At 43.1% G+C, this 19,875-nt stretch overlaps 1 protein-coding gene and 1 long non-coding RNA gene across 2 annotated transcripts in view; one reads left to right on the top strand and one right to left on the bottom strand.

The window, feature by feature from the left end:
- The first annotated feature begins 574 nt into the window (after nt 1-574).
- The window catches only part of LOC142743558 (uncharacterized), a 55,649-nt gene continuing 36,348 nt past the window's right edge, over nt 575-19,875 (top strand). The window contains exons 1-2 of the long non-coding RNA XR_012881583.1: nt 575-638; nt 8,206-8,356. This is a non-coding gene — a long non-coding RNA (uncharacterized LOC142743558). The remainder of the gene's footprint in view (nt 639-8,205; nt 8,357-19,875) is intronic.
- Nucleotides 9,694-18,939, bottom strand: LOC142743738 (zona pellucida sperm-binding protein 4-like). Its single transcript, XM_075854761.1, has 12 exons — nt 18,774-18,939; nt 16,838-16,959; nt 15,362-15,458; nt 15,070-15,225; nt 14,794-14,981; nt 12,477-12,574; nt 11,354-11,481; nt 11,067-11,256; nt 10,513-10,654; nt 10,352-10,427; nt 10,175-10,267; nt 9,694-9,830 (listed from the first exon to the last, which is right to left on the bottom strand). The coding sequence occupies exons 1-12, from the start codon at nt 18,937-18,939 to the stop codon at nt 9,694-9,696; spliced, it is 1,593 nt and encodes a 530-aa protein (XP_075710876.1).

Genomic DNA, 19,875 nt, shown 5'->3' with positions numbered 1-19,875 from the left:
CAATGGGAAAAAATTTCGCTACTATTTATGTCTATATTTTTCCGTAGACCTACATTAAAAAGTTTTCCGCTGCATATTTTTAAATGTAATGTGTTTTTTGGGTGTTTTTTAGTGGCGTTCTATAGAGAATCCTATGCCGTAAAAACGGTAGAAAAACTCCATATCCAGAACATGCTGCATTTTGTAAAAAAAAGCCACTGAATCCCAAAAAAATCACAATCCAAAATGCCATTCATGTAGACTTTTTAACTATAGACTTTAAAGTAATATCCGGTCGCAGCGTTTATGACCGAAAAAAAAGTTGCCGTGAGACACACCGACAGAAACGCAGTAAAACGCTTTGTGAATCCAGCCTTAGGTCTTTTTCACACCTACTTTTTTTGCAGTGTTTTAAAAACCATATAAAAAACACAATATATTTCAAGAGTTTTTAATGGCGATTTCTACTTGTGCTTTTTTTAGGCTTTTTTATTTAATGTCATTTTGCACGTGTTTTTCCTGGTATTTTTGAAGTCTCATAGAGAAGCACATGGAAGAAACGTCAGGAAAAAATGCCATACCTAGCGCATGTGGCATTTTGAAAAAAACTGCCACTGACCTGAAAAACACTGCAAAAAGGCTACGAACGAAAATGCTGAGTATGTAGGCTCATATTTTACTATAGACTTCGCAGTAACATCTGGCCACTTTGAGGATGTGTTCCCTGCTTCCACATGCCTCTTACATAACCCTGGCTGCTCGCTTGCTTGCTTTCACCCACCTCAAACTTTCGCACCACATTGTTTGATGTACAGGGAGACATGTAAGGAAATATGATTATGTAGGGATAAGCTGAATGCAGCATTTTATGTGCCCACGCTAACAAAATGCTGCCCAGAATGAAGATGGGTACCTGAAAAAAAGATATTTCACTAGAACGACATGTTTACATAATGATATTGTCAGGAGGGGAAAAAAAGATAACGTACTACTGCTGGAGTGGTTTTTATGTCTGATTTATAATAACTATAGTATGGCATACACTGGACAATTGTTGCCTGAGAATAACGTGCATGTATATTGGAACTGTTTTAGATATTACAAGCGTAATTGTGCTTTTACTTTTTATTGTGCCCCTGCTATAATATTTGAAATGGCAAATATAGCCTGGTGCCCTTTTCAGCCTATGTCACTATATATGATACGGTTAGTGCTCTTAAAGGGAATGATCACATTCACAGCATTTTGTTAATAGTCCCAATTCATCTGAATTCAAAAGGAAGCAATTTTTCTAAGGGTATGTTCACACGCAGTGTTTTCAGACGTAATTCGGGCGTTTTACGCCTCGAATTACGCCTGAAAAAACGGCTCCATTACGCCTCCAAACATCTGCCCATTGCTTGCAATGGGATTTACGGTGCTCTATTCCCACGAGGCTTAATTTTACGCGTCGCTGTCAAAATACGGTGCGTAAAAAGACACCCGCGAAAAAGAAGTGCATGTCACTTCTTGGGGCGTTTTTGGAGGCATTTTTCATTGACTCCATTGAAAAATAGCTCCAACAACGGCCGTAAAATACGCCGCGAAAAACGCGAGTTGCTACAAAAACTTCTGAAAATCAGGAGCTGTTTTCGTCTGAAAACAGCTCTGTATTTTCAGAAGTTTTTGGTCACTGTGTGTGAACATCCCCTTATAGTTGTGATGGCTCCCAAAACTGGTAGTCTGCTGTTATAGCCCATCTATACATAGGAACAATGAGTTGTTCATTCAGACATGTTAGGCCTCATGCACACGAACGTATTTTTTTCCTCCCGTAAATACTGGCGTAAATACGGGTCCTTGGTCACACGTATTCGACCCGTATTGCACCAGTATTTACAGACCCGTGCCCGTAAATATGAGTCCGGTATCACCAGTATTCCACCCGTATTTACGGGCACATTTTCGCTGCAAAATTGCACTGCACTAATCGGCAGCCCTTCTCTCTATCAGTGCAGGATAGAGAGAAGGGACAGCCCTTTCCGCAGTAAAAGTGAGGCATCATTTAGACGAGCGTAATATGCACGCGTGCGACGCGCGTGCTTTTCACGCGTGTCGTACGCACCTATATTAGGCTATGGGGCAGTGCAGACAGTCCGTGAGTTTTGCGCAGCATGAGTCCGCTGCGTAAAACTCACGACATGTTCTATATTTCTGTTTTTTGCGCATCACGCACCCATTGAAGTCAATGGGTGCGTGAAAACCACGCAGGTCGCACGGAAGCACTTCCGTGCGAACTGCGTGGTTTGCGCAACAGCTGTCAAACTCAGAATGTAAACAGAGTACCAAAATGATAGCGGCTGCGAGAAAATCTCGCAGCCGCGCATCATACACTGATGACACACGCAGCTGTTAAGTGCCTTTTGCGCACGCAAAATGCCGCGTTTTTTGCGTGCGCAAAACGCACACACTCGTGTAAATAAGGCCTAAAAGAAATTCATATTTACCCGGCCGTTGTCTTGGTGACGCGTCCCTCTTTCGACATCCAGCCCGACCTCCCTGGATGACGCGGCAGTCCATGTGACCGCTGCAGCGGTCACATGGGCTGTAACATCATCCCAGGAGGCCGGACTGGAGGAAGAAGCAGGGAGTTCTGGGTAAGTATGAACGTCTTTTTTTTTTCTACAGGTTGATCTACTGTATATTGTGATTGGTAGTCACTGTCCCGGGTGCTGAAAGAGTTAGGGTATGTTCACACACACTAATTACGGACGTAAATCGGGCGTATTAACCCCCGAATTACGTCCGAAATTACGGCTTGAATGCGTTGACAAACATCTGCCCATTGAAAGCAATGGGCTGAAATTTGTCTGTTCACACGAGGCGTATATTTACGCGCCGCTGTCAAAAGTGCCACAAGGTTGGCACTTTTTTAAAATACAGTCCCTGGCTAGTCTAGCACTGATGACCTTGCCCTGTCCAAAATCACTCAGATCGCTCGATTATCAAATTCAAATGTGGATTCACATTGATCCACAGAAAACATGCTCATTTGATTTTAGGTGTCACCGGTCTAGTTTTCATACAGGAAAGCTCCAATTGTGAAAAGGCAGGTGTCTCTAATAAAGTGTCCAGTGTATAAACAGATTCTATGTATTCCGATCCTGCAAACTCATTTCCTACTACTACATTCCATCTACATTTGGTAGGGGACAAATTCAGGGCAGCGAGACTGTAAGATCTGACTACACAGCATTTGCTTGTAGTCTGTTACCATGGAGATTTATAGGTCTGCATAGAAGCAAGACGCAAAACAAAAGATTTTTTAATCAAGTCAATTTGCAACGTTGCTTTATTTTTCATTTCAAATACTTTGACTTTAAAAAAAAAAAAAGAAGAAACCCCACACTACACCACCTAGTTCTAGCCCCAAGCCTTATAATAGGACCATTCAAATCAATGGCAGTAAGCCTAGAAAGTGTTCAGATTTCCTAATCCTAAAAGGTGTAAAGTGTTCAAGACACCCTGATAGCTGTACCCTCGTCTTAGTCAGCTTGATAACGTGCTTGTGCTCCAGCAAAGCTGGCCTTTAGTTAAACTCACAGGAAGCTCTATTACCTCTATACACCAGTAAAAGATGTTTATATTAGGACCACGCCAACATTGTGCCCCCTTAGGCCCTGTTCACAGAGGAATTTGCAGGCAGAAGAAAAAAAAAAAAAAAAATATCAGAATTCCTTCAGGAATTTTGACGGGCCACACTTTGACATGATTTTCACCCACGGCCATTGAGAGCACAAAACGCTTTCTCTGCCTCCCATGGATTTCAATGGGAGGTCAGAGGCAGAACCGTGGCAAGCAACCGCATGGTGCTTTTCCCACAAGCAGAATAAAGACACCTCCCATTGAAATCAATGGGATGCAGGTTGACATCTTTCGGTGCGGATTCCGACGTGAATCCGCGTGAAAAAATTTGTGAACTGCACCTTATGCTATGAGTCATTTCAATCAATGCACAAAAACTTTCAGAACAGCTGGTTTCTGGTTAGAGATCAGATGACAGCTACAACTATGCTATAGCAAGTTGAGGCGGTGACCCTTTCCCCCCCCCCCCTCCCTAATTGGAAAAATAGGGGGTTGCACCATGTTTAGACACAAGAATATTGTGCCCAAACCCAAGCCACTGCTGGTTATAACCTTTAGACTGCCTGGTAAAACGTACATATTACAGCCTCAATAATCCCAATGTCATTATGCCCATAAGCCATCTCAATGTAACCCTCCCACCACCACCAGGGACGTCGGTAGCACCTGTCCTCCGGGGCCCAAGCTGGATCCCCAGGCGACTGCCACTACAGGTATCGCAGCAGTCTCAATTGCGACCAGGCCGCAGCCCCCTCACCACGTCTATAGAAATTTATTATAGTAACTGGAACCCATGTCATAAAATACACAGGCCCCTGTTACTATAGTAATACCACTTACACTCCTTCCCAAGCACAGCAGAGGTCCTGACATCTTTTTGAATCACTACGCTGTATTCCGTGCAGAAGGTCACGATGCTGGATGGTGTCGGGACATCCACTGCACCAAAACGCTGAGTACGTGTATCATTATTACTGCCTGCTGGGGTCCTGTATCTAAGCCTGCCTTGTAGTAAGCTTAGACTCTGGGTCCAACAGACAGCATCACACATGGTCTTAGATACAGGGCTCATGTGTGATACGGTCTGCTGGACTATGTATCTATGCTTACCACAGGACAGGCTTAGATACAGGTCCCCAACAGACAGTAATCTTATACTGTACACAATTACTGTCTGCTGGGGCCCTGTATCTAAGCCGAACATGTGCTAGGTTTAGACACATAGGCCCCGTATCTAAGCTTACCACGTGTTACTTTTTTGTGTTTGTTTTTTTACAGGTTCGGTCATTGGACTGTCAGATTTGAGGACTACTTATGACATTTTTATTTTCTATAAAATCACTAAAGATTGTTGTGTATTTTTTTTTTAACATATTTTTTCTAGGTCTTTGTATTTTTTTTTTTTTTTAAACTATTTCTACCCTGTTTGCAATGGCTGTTCGCTGATTGACAGCATCCATTACTAAGGCAGAGCTTAGTCTCTGCACCAGCTAATGCTAACACCCTAATATTACCCTGGTACCCACCACCAGGGGTACCAGGAAGAGGTGGTTATTATCCACTGCCCGACAATCTGTAGTGACAGCCAGGCACAGGGGCGGCCGCAGGCTGGTATTATTAGGCTCTGAAAGGCCAAAACCAGTGGCCCTTCCCACCGTAGTACTGCTAGGCAACGGCTGCTGCATTGTATCTGGCTGGCTAGCAAAAATGGGGGAGACCCCACATCATTTTTTTTTTTTTTTTAAATGTCATCTTCGTTGTCTCCCCCCTCCATTTTTCATAACTAGCCAGATACAACATACCAGCAGGGTAGCATTGGCAAGGTGGGAAGGGCCACTGGTTTGTTTTAAAAAAAAAAACTCATATTGAGAACAAAAAATGCAGTAATTGAAGTAGTCCTCGAATTCAACAACCGAACCTGAACTCACTCCCCTAAGAAAACAATGTAACATGTAATGTGTTACTGTGAACTGTAGACTGCACTCTACACTAGAAACAGCATGTAGATGCCGAGACTGGAAGCCACCTGGTAGGCAGCGCTGCCGGCATATGGTCCGGACAATGCAATCTCCCACAGTGGCGCTCCACGAGTGGTCAGTAGAGCGGCAGTGCAGGGGATGCCATCCAGAGTTCAAAGCCAGTACGAGCAAGGTCGCTGTTTGTGCCCATAGGGCTTGATGCAAATCCCTGGTGCTATGCAGCCTGTGACCAGAGCTGCTTCAGATCAGGTGAAATTCTGCAGCAGCATCCCAAGTGGGCTAAACTGGGGTGGCGATGCAGGAGAGACCATCCAGTGTAAGATACCAGAGGGATTAACCTCCAAGGCGAGGTAAAACGAAACCATGGAACGCAGCATTAGGCCTCATTTACACGAGCGTGTGCGTTTTGCGCACGCAAAAAAACGCTGCGTTTTGCGTGCGCAAAAGGCAATTGACAGCTCCGTGTGTCATCCGTGTATGATGCGCGGCTGCGTGATTTTCGCGCAGCCGCCATCATAGAGATGAGGTAGTCGACGCCCGTCACTGTCCAAGGTGCTGAAAGAGCTAACTGATCGGTAGTAACTCTTTCAGCACCCTCGACAGTGAATGCCGATCACAATCTACACCAACCTGTGAATAAAAAAAGACGTTCACACTTACCATGAACTGCCTGCTTCCTCCAGTCCGGTCTCCCGGCCGTTGCCTTGGTGACGCGTCCCTCTCTTGTCATCCGGCCCCACCTCCCAGGATGACGCGGCAGGCCATGAGACCGCTGCAGCCTGTGATTGGCTGCAGCCTGTGCTTGGCCTGTGATTGGCTGCAGCCTGTGCTTGGCCTGTGATTGGCTGCAGCCGTCACTTGGCCTGAATTGTCATCCCGGGAGGTCGGACTGGAGGAAGAAGCCGGGAGTTATCGGTAAGTCAGAACTTCTTTTTTTTTTTACACGTATATGTATATTGTGATCGAAAGTCACTGTCCATGGTGCTGAAACAGTTTAAGTCTTTCAGCACCGTGGGCAGTGACTGTCTCCTGACGTCGCGTACACGAACATTTTTTGCCGGGTTCGGTTAAAACGAGTTCGGCCGAACCCGGTGAAGTTCGGTGCGCTCATCTCTAATTTGACACTCCGTTTGGATGTTTGTAACCAGAAAAGCACGTGGTGCTTTTCTGTTTACATTCATCCTTTTGACAGCTCTTGCGTGATTTTCGCGCATGCAACGCAGGACCGTCAGTGTGGCATGCGTTGTTTTTACGCACCCATTGAAGTCAATGGGTGCGTGTTGCGTGAAAAACGCAAGAATATAGAACATGTCATGAGTTTTACGCAACGCACTCACGCTGCGCAAAATTCACGCATCGTCTAAACAGCCCCATAGACTACTATAGGTGCGTACGACACGCGTGAAAAGCACGCGCGTATAATACGCTCGTGTAAATGAGGCCTTATACTCCACTGCTAGCCTAAGCCCAGCGAGGCTACACTGTAGTATCATGAGACCTCGCTGGCTTGCATCCAGAACAGCTGATCGTGTGGACGTAGCTAGTTTCTCGCTACATCCAGACAAGCTATTTTGAATAGTAGTGGACTGTATCTCTAATAGGCCCTAGCGTTTCACATAGGATTATTAAAAGAACTAAGCACCTGACACGCGTTTCGCCAGCATTCTGGCTTCTTCTAGAGGTGGGGGACCACCATTACACTGACCAATAAAGCAAGTCAGGGTTGATTGACAGCCTTGTGCGTGGTGCTACCTGCAAGGGGGCAGCATGGCGCTACCTGCAAGGGGTAACCTGCAGAGTTTCCACCTCTGACCTCCAATTGAAATTAATGGGAGCCAGTAAATACCTGCAGCACTCATTAGCTTTTTTTTGCCTGCGCCTTTTGCATTAGCTTCAAAAAAAAAAAAAACAAAACACTCAATTCCTGAAGGAATTTAAGGCAGATTTTTATTTTTTTTGCCTTACAAAAACACTGAACAAACCGTGCTTGATTTTAGATGTTTTTGTTCTATCAAAAAACAAATTTTGGTATGGGTGCCCTGAGGAAAATTTTTCTTCCAGTGCTGCCTCGAGCCCAATAAGGTTGGGAAACTCTGTACTAGGCTACAAGATCACGCCGGCCAACGCAAAGATCCCGTTGTGGAGCAGCTGTATGGCTGTCTACAGGGGGGCATAATATTGTGGGCACAATTAGAGTTTAACACTGTGTCCTTGAAGGGGTTGAAATATATTATACTGTATGGCAGCACTTAAGGGGCATTTTTTATTTTTTTTTAATGATAGGTTGGGGTGCCGAAAAACCATTTTGCACGGGGCGCCATCTATCCTAAGGCCAGGCATGTATGTATGTATGTATGTATGTATGTATCCAAGCCTATCATGTATGATACCATCTGCTGAGAATGAATCCAATTCTAGCCATCTATAGATCTGCTACCAGGTATGCAAGTAAAAAAAAAAAAAGAGTATTTTCGAGGGGGGGGGGGGGGGGGGGTAAATATGTCTTGGCGCTTGTGCCCCTGATGTTTAAGACCCTAGCAACGGCCCTGCCCCCACTAACACAACTTCCAATAAGTAAACCGTTGCATACAACCAACGTAACCTGTGCTTGTCTCATGTTTAGGTGGAAGATCTTTGTACCAAGACCATTGCCAACTACCCTGGTGAAACTGCAAGGGGCATTACATCTACAAAAATTCTAGAGAGCTGCAGTAACGAAGGCAAATTGCTCACCAACTGCATCTGCCGATTAGGAATGGAACTAAAATATATCAGTAAGAATAGAGGAAGCCTATTAACTTACTTTAGAAACCTCAGATTACTTTTTTAAACCAACTGGGCCATCAGAGAGCAGGCACAGATTTTTCTGGCTGTATGTTATGTTAGTTAGGAGTGGGCCATCTCACTGTAAGAACAGAGAGGTCACCATCTCCTAGAACTGTGAACAGAATACGCACCCTTTTTCGGCTACTTTCAACGGAGTTGCTGCAGAAATTTTCTGCAGCGATTTAATTACGTGTGGACAAGCCCTTAGAGAATACAGATTATTCCAAGCAACAGTAGGCAAATTGTACAACACCCTCTAAATATTAGTGCTGTAACCGTACTACCCATTTACAGGGGAAGATGGCCAGACATTAAAGAGGCTCAGTCACCAGATTTTGCAACCCTTATCTCCTATTGCAGCAGATCGGCGCTGCAATGTAGATTACAGTAACGTTTTTATTTTTAAAAAAAACGAGCATTTTTGGCCAAGTTAGACCATTTTTGTAGTTATGCAAATGAGGCTTGCAAAAGTCCAAGTGGGCGTGTATTAGGTGCGTACATCGGGGCGTTTTTAATACTTTTACTAGCTGGGCGTTCTGATGAGAAGTATCATCCACTTCTCTTCAGAACGCCCAGCTTCTGCCAGATCACGCTGTGACATCACTCACAGGTCCTGCATCGTGTCAGACGAGCGAGGACACATCGGCACCAGAGGCTACAGTTGATTCTGCAGCAGCATCGGCGTTTGCAGGTAAGTAGCTACATCGACTTACCTACTAACGCCGATGCTGCTGCAGAATCAACTGAAGCCTCTGGTGCCGATGTGTCCTCGCTCGTCTGACACGATGCAGGACCTGTGAGTGACGTCACAGCGTGATCTGGCAGAAGCTGGGCGTTCTGAAGAGAAGTGGATGATACTTCTCGTCAGAGCGCCCAGCTAGTAAAAGTATTAAAAACGCCCCGATGTACGCACATAATACACGCCCACTTTTACTTTTAAACACACCCACTTGGACTTTTGCAAGCCTCATTTGCATAACTACAAAAATGGTCATAACTTGGCCAAAAATGCTCGTTTTTAAAAAATAAAAACGTTACTGTAATCTACATTGCAGCGCCGATCTGCTGCAATAGCAGATAGGGGTTGCAAAATCTGGTGACAGAGCCTCTTTAAATGCAACTCAATTCTTTAAAGCACATGGCCATCATGCATTCTATATTTGCAACATGCTTTCTGGGCTTCAGTTTGCCTCACTACACCTTTTGCACAATATTTTGTTTTTAGGGGGTGGGGGGGGGGTCACATGTGTAATAGTAAAGTGAAGTTACACACAAGAAATGGTCATTAGATATTTACTTTTTTAATTGTATAAACATTTTGTTTTGTCAGCCAGACAGTTATTATAGCAATGCCAAAAATACTTCCAGCCAACACAGCCCAGATCCAGTCCAGTCCTGGGTGTGGTCCATTTTCTTGAAAACCTAGGAGAAATATATGCTGGATTATATGTATACAAAACAGATTACATCTACTCATTTGCATAGTGAGATCAATACTGTATATATTGTTTAGAACTAGCAATTAAACTACCTTATCCACCTTTCTAACATGGCTAGGTGGTCTATGGGCCACTCAGATGTTTGGACCAGGTAGCAATTAGCCACCCCTGCAACTTTTGCCTTGATGACATTTTATATATGTGATTTAAGAGCCTTGAGAGTCTGATGCCTAGATTTGTATCTTTTTTTCTAAAAATAGATTACAGGCCCAGTAATGTCAATATCCTTGGGAAAGTCCTTTTGTTGAAAGAGGATGGTAACATTACCTTCAGATAGCTGTTCTTTTCTATCCATGTAGAACTCAATAGGTCCATCTGCAGAAACCGTCACAGACTCCATGTTGTTTAGAGCCCTTCGTCCTGGTTAGTAGGAGAGATGAAACATTGTAATGTCACCAATGAAGATTTAAAGCCTATGCCTTATTTATTAGAGAAAGTTCTTACTTCTTGTGGGGCATCTAGTCACACACTGATCTCGGGAAGAAGTCACGCATGCAGATGCACTACAGTGGAAGTACACCTGGAAGAGAATTATTCAAAGTGTTTGCAAAGTTAAGATATTGAACCCTATTGAGATAAAGGAAGCTACAGTAAAGGGAACTTACCAGCCCTGCTAATGAAGCCTGGCCTGCAGAGTCAACAAATGTGAACGTTCGGACAACAAAGCGCTTATAATGAACAGGGATCTCCAGTGAAGTATCTATAGTTACCACCTGGGTCATATAGTTGTCACCATCAAAAGGACACCTAAAAGATGGAGGTCAAAACCGCTTACCTGAGAAATTAATTTTACATGCCATGCATTCCGTGGTAGCTAGAGGGGATTTATGGCCAAGACCAGCCCTATACTTTGATATGTGTTTGAGACTATTCTTATGTTGCCACCACTAGTGTCACCTGCTACATCCTGTTGGCACAAGGCAACATACCATGCTGAAATGGCATCTAAGTGAGTCGCTGGCTGATCGGTGTAGTCCATAGTGACATAACTGCTGGAAGAGGGGGGGGGGGGGTGCCACCCCCAGAGTGAGAAATTCTGTTTGCAGTTAATGTCTAGTAGAGTGAATCCCCCAATAGTCATGGGTTGTCCTGATGACCGCTTTAAATATTGGATTAAGTCTTAGAGTATACCCAGTTGTGTTGAGCTGTGCAATCTTACCCATCTACCAGGATTGGCCACTGAGGTAATTGTTGAGGGTTCATGGAGGTTGTTGCCCAGCACTGATTCAGCTTCAGCACCACGCCAGGGTCCCTTCTATTTAGAATGCGAACTTCAACAAAAACTGGATCCCTGAGTACTTTAAATATCGGATAATCCCCATCTACATAGTATTTTCTGTACTGAGCATCTGTAGAGATTTAAAAAAAAAAAAAAAAAACAGGCTTTTGACATCTGAAGAGTTTTGTCATTGGAAAAACGAATCATGAGAGATTTAAAAACTGTACCTATGGCAATCCTCATTTCCAAGTTCAATGGTCCCATGCTAGATGCAGGCGGGGGAGGAGGAAGTGTGAAGACTTCTACACTTAATGGCACTAAACCACTTCTAATAAAACTGCAGCGTACATGCAATCTAAGGGGTGGGGTATGGAGGAGAAAAATATAAAATAAGTCTACTCATTAACTTTATCTACCATATTTGAAGACATTTTGGCAGATTAATAATCCAGTGGCAATTTTCCTTCCTTCTTGAGAGCAAACCTTTCCAGACAGACCTTAAAAGAAGTTCCCTTATTTAATCATGCAATTGTTTTATTGGAGACAGTATTTGTTAATACTGATCTCCAATCACTAGACACAAAGATGGAGGGGGGGGGGGTAGGTTCTATCAATACCTTCATTCTTTGGAGTGACAGATCTTACTGAAGAGACAAAATACTAAGCAAAAAGTCTAAAGTAACGCCAGTGAGTTCTTCAAACGCTTTGGCAATGCTCAAAATGGTTCTTGAAAAATCAAACAGGTTGAAGCACCGTACAGAACTGTCTTGAGGGAGCGGTGATCAAGGTCTCAAACTTCTGCATGATATCAGATAGTTGTTTCTGGACTTATCTGTTTATAGGGTAACCATAGCAGCTGCTATGGTGCCTGGAGGGTGAGGGGGGGCTCCTACAGCTGCAAGAACATTGTTCTTTGTGTGGGAGGGGGCACAACAAGTTAGTTGCTTTCTGCTATCTAGGACTATTGTGTGGATTCTCCAATATGGTGCTATTGTCCATATCCTAAATTATTGCAATTTCTTGTAACTAGGTGGGGGCCCATCTCATTAGGATGGGCTCTAAATTTTAGTTACACCCCCTGCTTTAAAGTACAATCAATCTGTCACATACCAGCTTAGTGCAAAATTAGATAGATATTCTTACAGGATCATTAAAAATAAAATTGATGATTTGTTGTGAGGATCATTATCTGTTATAATGATCCTCACAACAAAGAATCAATTTTATTTTTATATTTAGGATCTGCAGACATAAGCTTAAGTATTCTCTACTACCACAAGACATTGAGGAAGTATTAAAACCACCAATTAAACCAGATATTTGAAGGGTCGCATTTAAAGACAGTCTTACCTAAAAGTGCTATCTCTGGTTATTGATGAGCCTCTCCAAGTTCTCACATCTCTAGAAGCCACCAAGTCATTCTCATAATACACATTAGAGCCATCAACCTTGTTGGGAAAAGATACACATGAAATCGTAGTGATACCAAGAGATATGGATATCAGAAGACATAGAACAATGCGTTTAGGAGAGTGCCATCCGTTTCCAGTGAATCTGTTGGAGTCCAAGCATTTTCTGCAAACTAGAGTATAGTTATAGAAATCTCACATGTCCTTGGTCAGTCAGATCAAGTAGATGCCAGTTTAAGATACTTATGGAGCAAGTGTAACAGGTTCCTGACTGCTGGCTGGGTTTTTACAGTCAGGGTCTACGAAGTCCGTCAGAGACCATTCACGGCGGCACGAGAGTGCATGCGCGATTGCATGCACACAGCCCTGGCTGTTCAACAGCCCTGGGCAGAGTATCAGGGACCAGTCTGCTGGTCCCCGAGCATGTGATCGCTGTGAAAACCCCATCACAGCAATTTTGTTTTTATTTTTACATTTGACAGCAAATCTCCTGCCTCTTCTCACACATTGTTTCAGTGTGAGGAAAAGGTGTGTATTTTTTCTGGCAGCGATTCAGTGTTTTACCATAATACATTCTTTGTATAGATAGATTTCCATCTATACAATCTAACCACCTTTCTATCTTTACTAGAATATTAGAGTAGGCAGGGAATATATATTTAGATTATCCCCCTACATACATCAAAAAAAGTCGGTTAGTGTTAATGACATCATGGTGAGGAGGTTATATAGCGCAGAGGAGGCATACTCCATGCTGTGGTCAGACTCAGACTACATCCAAGATGGCATCAGAATTGGAACAGGATTTAAGCAGTGACAGCGTCACTTCAGGTTCATCTTCAGGGGAAGTTACCCCTGACATTTGAAACTGCAGAAAATGGAAGTCCAGAACAGCATGGACCCTCCAGTCCAGGCTCTCATATGGGCACCTGCTCCATCTTTTGGGCCTAGAATCCACACATTTACTGCAACTACTGGTATAACGGTGGACAATTCAAATTTTGTCCAAATGGATTACTTCAGTTGGTTACAGACGACCTAAATTTAGTAGTCCACGAAACCAACTTATATGCCAAGGCAGAAACCTTCATCCATGCCCTCCAATTTGCCAGAGTTAGAACTTTACTGGGGGTTCACCCTAAATATGGCCCAAGCCACCCTAGTGTGTTCTGCAGCAATGCCCAGGTCTCATAATGAAACAAGGATCCTTCACTTAGATGACCCACCAGCCCCCCCCCCCATACCAATGCAGACTGATTGGTTGTTCGAATTAAGACCACTGATAAATTGCCTTAACAATTTCTCCAACTTTACACCCCAGAGCAGAATGTGAGCATGGACAAATCACCCTCAAATTCCATTGCTTTAGCCAATATCTACCCTCCAAAAGGGCAAGATTTGGAATGAAACATTAAAAATTGTGTGAAAGCAGATCAGGCTATACTACTGCCTTCAGAATACATGAAAGGTGGGACTGTTCAATACCCCCCTGATCTTTCCACCAGCAGTAAAATAGTCTGAGATAATGCAGCCTCTGCTCCACAAGGGCTACCATCTGTACTGCAATTATTTCTATTAGTGTGCCCCTGTGATACCATGCACAAAAACCATTCACCACAGCAATTAGTGGGGAAGTGCATGGTAATGGGAGACATGCATGCTTATGTATCTGAGGAACTGCTGGCGGTAAAGTACAGGGATTGCAAAGAAGTTTGTGTCAAGCACAAATCATACTGCAGTAACAGGGGGGGGGGGGGAAGAGAAGTATAAGAGGCCAGGTTTTACAGATTTATTTTGTTCCATCTTATTCAAGAAACCTGGACTTTCTAAAAAGATGATAAACCCCTTGAAGAAAACCTTGGGGAGTCCACTTGTGAATGAAGTCGTTTATGGTGAGTTTGGCATTTCAGCAACACTGAGCCCCCCAGAAAACTATGCTGCTAGAAAATAAAGTGCAGATTTGCTGGACTTTTATGCCAAGCCCTGGCACATGCCCTCAGTGAATATATTTGGTATCCCCCAGGTGCAGGAGAAGTGGCAAAACATGGGACATACGTGTTATCCATGGTCCACTATGTCTGATCACGGTTTGGAGAAAAAAAAAAAAAAAAAAAAAAAAGAAATTAAGTGTCTTGCAATTTTGACTACTTTAGAGAATAAAAATGTATACCGACATATGCCATTGAAACAAAGCCCTATCTGCCCTTAAAAAAAAACCGCTATATAAAGTTTAAAATGTGACTTAATATTGCACTTACAGTTTGGGTGGTCCCACAGGCTGACAAAGGGAAACTGAAGAGGAGAAAATCATTATTTTGAGCAACAGGTCCGCAGCCTGTATCACTAGATCTGGGGAACTTGACCGATGATAGAATTAATGATGGCAAAGTGACACCTCTAGAAACCGCAATAGAGAGCATGCCATCCACGGTACACTGGGCAGTAACTAGAAGAAAAAAAATAAAATAAAAATAAAGTTTAAGCATACAGTTTGTAAGATGTAAATAAATTAGTAGCATAATACAGGAGTTTACCGCGGTTTCCATAATAGCATGGTGTCATGGAGTCTGCTTGGTCATAACAGCAACTATTCTGGAGGCAAGAGTCTTGGGAGACTGGAGGACTAAGACATGGAAGTCTGTTTTCTCTAGGGACATCTGAGCACTCACTCGGGGATGGAGCATCTTTAACTAGAAAGGAAAAGAATATAGGAGAATGGGTTTCGTGTGGCAACGTACAGCACATGGTATTAAGGGGGTTCTGATCAAAGAGCAGGCTGTATAATAGGACAAGGGACAAACTCCCCTCAAACTACACAAATCTAACCTTGAAAAACTGGACACATAAGATCTTCTTTCTGGTACACTTCCCATTCTCCAGTAGTGTTGACCTCCAGGAAGATGGTCATCAGGTAGTTTTGCTCCTGCAAGTATCAAACCATAAATATACAGAGCCCAAATGGTCATACCAGCAGAGCCTATACACAAGACTTATTAACCATGTTACCGCCATATTGCAGTCTTAGGTCTAAATATAAGACAAAGTTGTGTCAACTAAACGAGCCAGTTTGACTAAGGGCACATTCACACTGCCCATTTCCAGCCATTTTTAGGGTCGTAAACATCCCAAAAATTGTCTGAAAACACAGGGACTGAACACCTCCAAACATCTGCCCATTGATTTCAATGGGGAAAAAGGGCTTTGTTCCTACAGGGTGTTTTTTTTTTACGCAACCCTTTGTAAAAAAGGGGTGTAAAAACACACCCCCATAAAAAAGTGCATGTCACTTCTTGAGCCGTTTTTCATTGTCTCAATAGAACAGCCCCAAAAAACACTTTATGCATTTGAAGAAAAAAAAAAAAAAAAACCAGAGGCCGTTTTCCCTTGAACACAGCTCTGTATTTTACAGACATTTTTTTGTTAAAGAGACTGTCACCAGATTATAAATGGCCTCCTACATAATCTGATCGGCGCTAGTTTTTCAAAATAAAAACCACTACATTACAGCATTTTTGAGCAATTTTAGATATATGCAAATTCGTTTTAGACAACTGGGCGTGTTTTTACCAACTGGGCGTTGTAAAGAGGTGTATGATGCTGACCAATCAGTCTCATACACTTCTCATTGTTCCAGCCCAGCTTCTTTCACTGCACACACTAACAATGGGAAGTGTAGGATGCCGATTGGTTAGCGTCATACACACCTCTGTACAACGCTCAGTTGGTAAGTAAAAACACACCCAGTTGTCTATTAAGAAAGTAATTAGCATAAACCTAAAATTGCTCAAAAATGATAGTTATAATCTGGTGACAGAGCCTCTTTAAGCTTGTGAACATACCCTTAGGCAGCTGACTTAGTTGGCTCTTTCTACGGCTCCCCTTTAGCCTGTGGCTGCCAGTACAGCGCTCTGGGGATTGTTGATATACCAAGGCACATCGCCTGAAAGATTGAATGGTTGATTTGGAATCATTGCTGTCAGATTGGGTCTTGTTAAGTTACCGCAAATCTGCAACATTTTATATACACTCCTAATATGCTTAATGGAATTGGGGCCCATGGCCTCTGCACTTTTCATTATTAGCTTTAAATATTAACACAGCATTTTAAGGAGGTCGAGGCATTTAAATATATAAAACTTAAAGTTACCCCGCTACCACTTGTGGGGGTCTATTCATATGTTAGTGATATGATTTTTGCAAAAAAAATAAAAAATCTGGCTTGTAAGACACCCCCCCCAATAAAGAGGACTGATTCATAGATCTTGAGTTTTCCCATGATTGATTTATACAGTACCACCTTACCATTATCTGCATGTAACAGCCATCATATTGTGCATATATGACTACATATCCATCAGACTCCGGAGTTATCCAGATACCACAGGATTCATCAGTGACAAGTGGGGTCCCATTTGCATCAGCATCTAAAACACACAACATGAGAATCCACTGTAAGCCCAGTTCTCTCCCGATCCATATAAAAAGAAGGGAAGAGCGGTCAGTCACAACAAGCAGGATGTGGGAAGGCAGAGGAGGGGGGGGGGGGGGGGGAGCTGGAGATCATCACCGATACCAGCACACAAGGCATCATTGCTAAGGGAGGGGTCCAGTTTCAAAAATGTTATATACTGGTTTAGGGAATTCTACGTTTACAGAGGGGGTTTCTCATCTCTTTGCCAAAGTGAAGAGGTTACAAAGTCTTTCATTCTGTAGGACCTGTCCTGCATTACACGAACAAGTCATTGACATGAATAGGCACTAATGCTTCATATTCCCTGTGGTGGCGCTATAGGAAAATGTAACACTTACTGTCAGGTTTCAACTGATTGCACGGGGGTGCCAGCAGGGGGACACTGATCAGATTGTCAGAGGACCTTTTAAACAATCCCTAAATTTTCAAAAGCAGAGAACCACTTTAAAGGGCAAGTTCACACAGGGCAGATACGCTGCGTTGGAGTACACAGCATGGCTGCAAGGAATTTTGGGTGTGGAAAAAAAAAAAAAAAAAACACGACAAAATGTGGTGCAGATTTTTGCCTGCTGTGGAAAACTGCAGCATTAGCCAGATGGCCACCTGGGACAACGTTTTATCCCTGGAGACCACTGGAGCCTGTGACTGGCTGCAGTGGCAGTCACATGGGATAACACGTCATCCCAGGAGGCTGGCCTGCAGAACGTCAGAAGTAGAAGGTGTTTTTTATTCTTCTAAGTAGCAATTTTTGTAGCGTAATCGCGGCGATTCTGCCGCAACACTGAACTGTTTGTTGCAGGTTTTAGATCCCATTGAAGTCAACAGGGAAAAACGACAACAGAAACTGCACATCAATTTTTGTGCAGAAACTACATATCACGTACGCAGCACATGGATGAGAGGTCTTAAGAACTCATCCACTCTATCGTATTATGCTGCAAATTTTCTGCAACAAAATACGCTGCGGAAAATCTGCAGTATTTACACTCGGTGTTGCCTAGCCCTAAAAGCAGCTCTCCAATTCCAATCTCCTGCCCTATCTGACAGTATTGTGCACAGATCATATTCTAATTAATAGAAACCATGCCAAAAACTCAAGGCATCGTACAGTTTCCACCCAGCATGCACTAGCACCTCACACCTGATGTCAGATCTAGCAGAGCACTAAGTAACAGGCTCCCTTTAAAGTTCACCTGGCCATGGGAAGTTAGTGCATCATTTTGCTACACCGATACCTAAAACATCACAGAATGTGTCCCATTATCCCTTAACTGCTAGGAATATATAGTCAGGGATAAACCATACTGTATGTGATGGAGAGTTGAAAACCTCATGGCCATATTACAGCTCCAAGTTGTACTGAGCAGCAACATGGCACCTAGAGGGCCACATTGTACAGAAATATTTACCTAGCATGTCCCAGGAGTCATTCTCCCAAAAAAACATTCCTTTTTTTAGAGGAGAAGATCTATCCATAAAGTAGTTGCCAGGTATCCGCTACACTTTACAGTATGTGACTTAGGCCAAGTTCACATCACCATAGGACACAAAAAAAAACAACTGCTGGATCCATCACGACAGCACCCATTGCCCAGGTTCAGATAGATTATATATATATATAGCTGCATTCAGCACAATTTTTTTTTATGAACCTGCAATGGAGGCTTCCAATGCAGCATCCAACACAGATGGCAACATAGCCGTATCCACCAAAACCTGCAAAAAAATAAATAATATTTCATGAAGAGTTGAAGTATGTGAACTCACCATAAACTGAAAGTCTAGTAGAGAGGTTAGTGGCCAGAAGCTGCAGGGTATACTCCAGACTCTCTTCTCCACAGATCAGCAAAGGCTCCTCATAGAAAACATTTTCAGCAGCAAGGCAGCCCCCTAAAAGCAACACCAACAAGCTCCTCCACCACTGCCCAAACATTGTGCTGACTGACACTATACCTAGGACCAGGGAGATCCTCTATTTATTCTCTGATACGCCTGAGGGGGAAGGTAACACAGGTGAGCCCAGTGTAACATTAGTTCTGTGTAAAAGGCCGCGTTCACATGTGGCACAGGGTATATTCACATGGTGCAGTTGTTGCTGCAGTTTCGCCTCAAATTGCTGCAGTTACAATAAGCTTCGCCTGTGCTAAATTCGTGGTAAAACCACTTCTTTTTTAATCACACAGTCCACGGCAACACAGCAACAAACGCAGCACAACCACAATGCGTTTTTTGTAAAAATTCTACCATTGTAAAGACTGCAACAAAAAACAACTCATGTAAATGCATTAAGCTAAAGCTCCATGGCGATTAAACGCGCACAAATATAGCAAGTGTGCGTGCCGACTAAATAGCATTGCGATATAGAATCTAATGTATGTCAATGTTATCGCATGACATTGCATGTGCGCATGCGATCTAATGCGCACGTTACATCACAATTGCAAACAATCCATAATTTTTGCTATAAATGCATAAGGTTATATTTACATGAGTTCTTTTTGACCGCACAGTTATAACCGCAGCAAAATAGCACACAGTTTACCGCAAATTGCTGCAGGTTTTGCAATGTGGTTATTGGCCGTGTGGCTTGTACAGATGAAGCACAATAACACCATGTGCTTTACCTGTTTGATACAGTTTTGACCTCGCAGTCAAAAAAGGCTCATGCGAACATACACCAAAGCAAATTGAATACCCTCCCTCTACTTGAAGCGAAATGTCACCGCGGAGCTCTGGCCTTAGGGTGTATTTTATCACAGATGTGCCAAAAAGACTCATCTAAGGGTTAATTCAGACGTTGCGGTAAGGTACAGTTAAAAACATATAGAAAGATTGCATTCATTTTCCTGCGATTTGGTGGGTTTATCGA

The sequence above is a fragment of the Rhinoderma darwinii genome, chromosome 2 (genome assembly GCF_050947455.1).
Source record: "Rhinoderma darwinii isolate aRhiDar2 chromosome 2, aRhiDar2.hap1, whole genome shotgun sequence".
Taxonomy (NCBI): Eukaryota; Metazoa; Chordata; class Amphibia; order Anura; family Rhinodermatidae; genus Rhinoderma; species Rhinoderma darwinii.
This window is presented reverse-complemented; position numbering and strand designations above follow the sequence as displayed.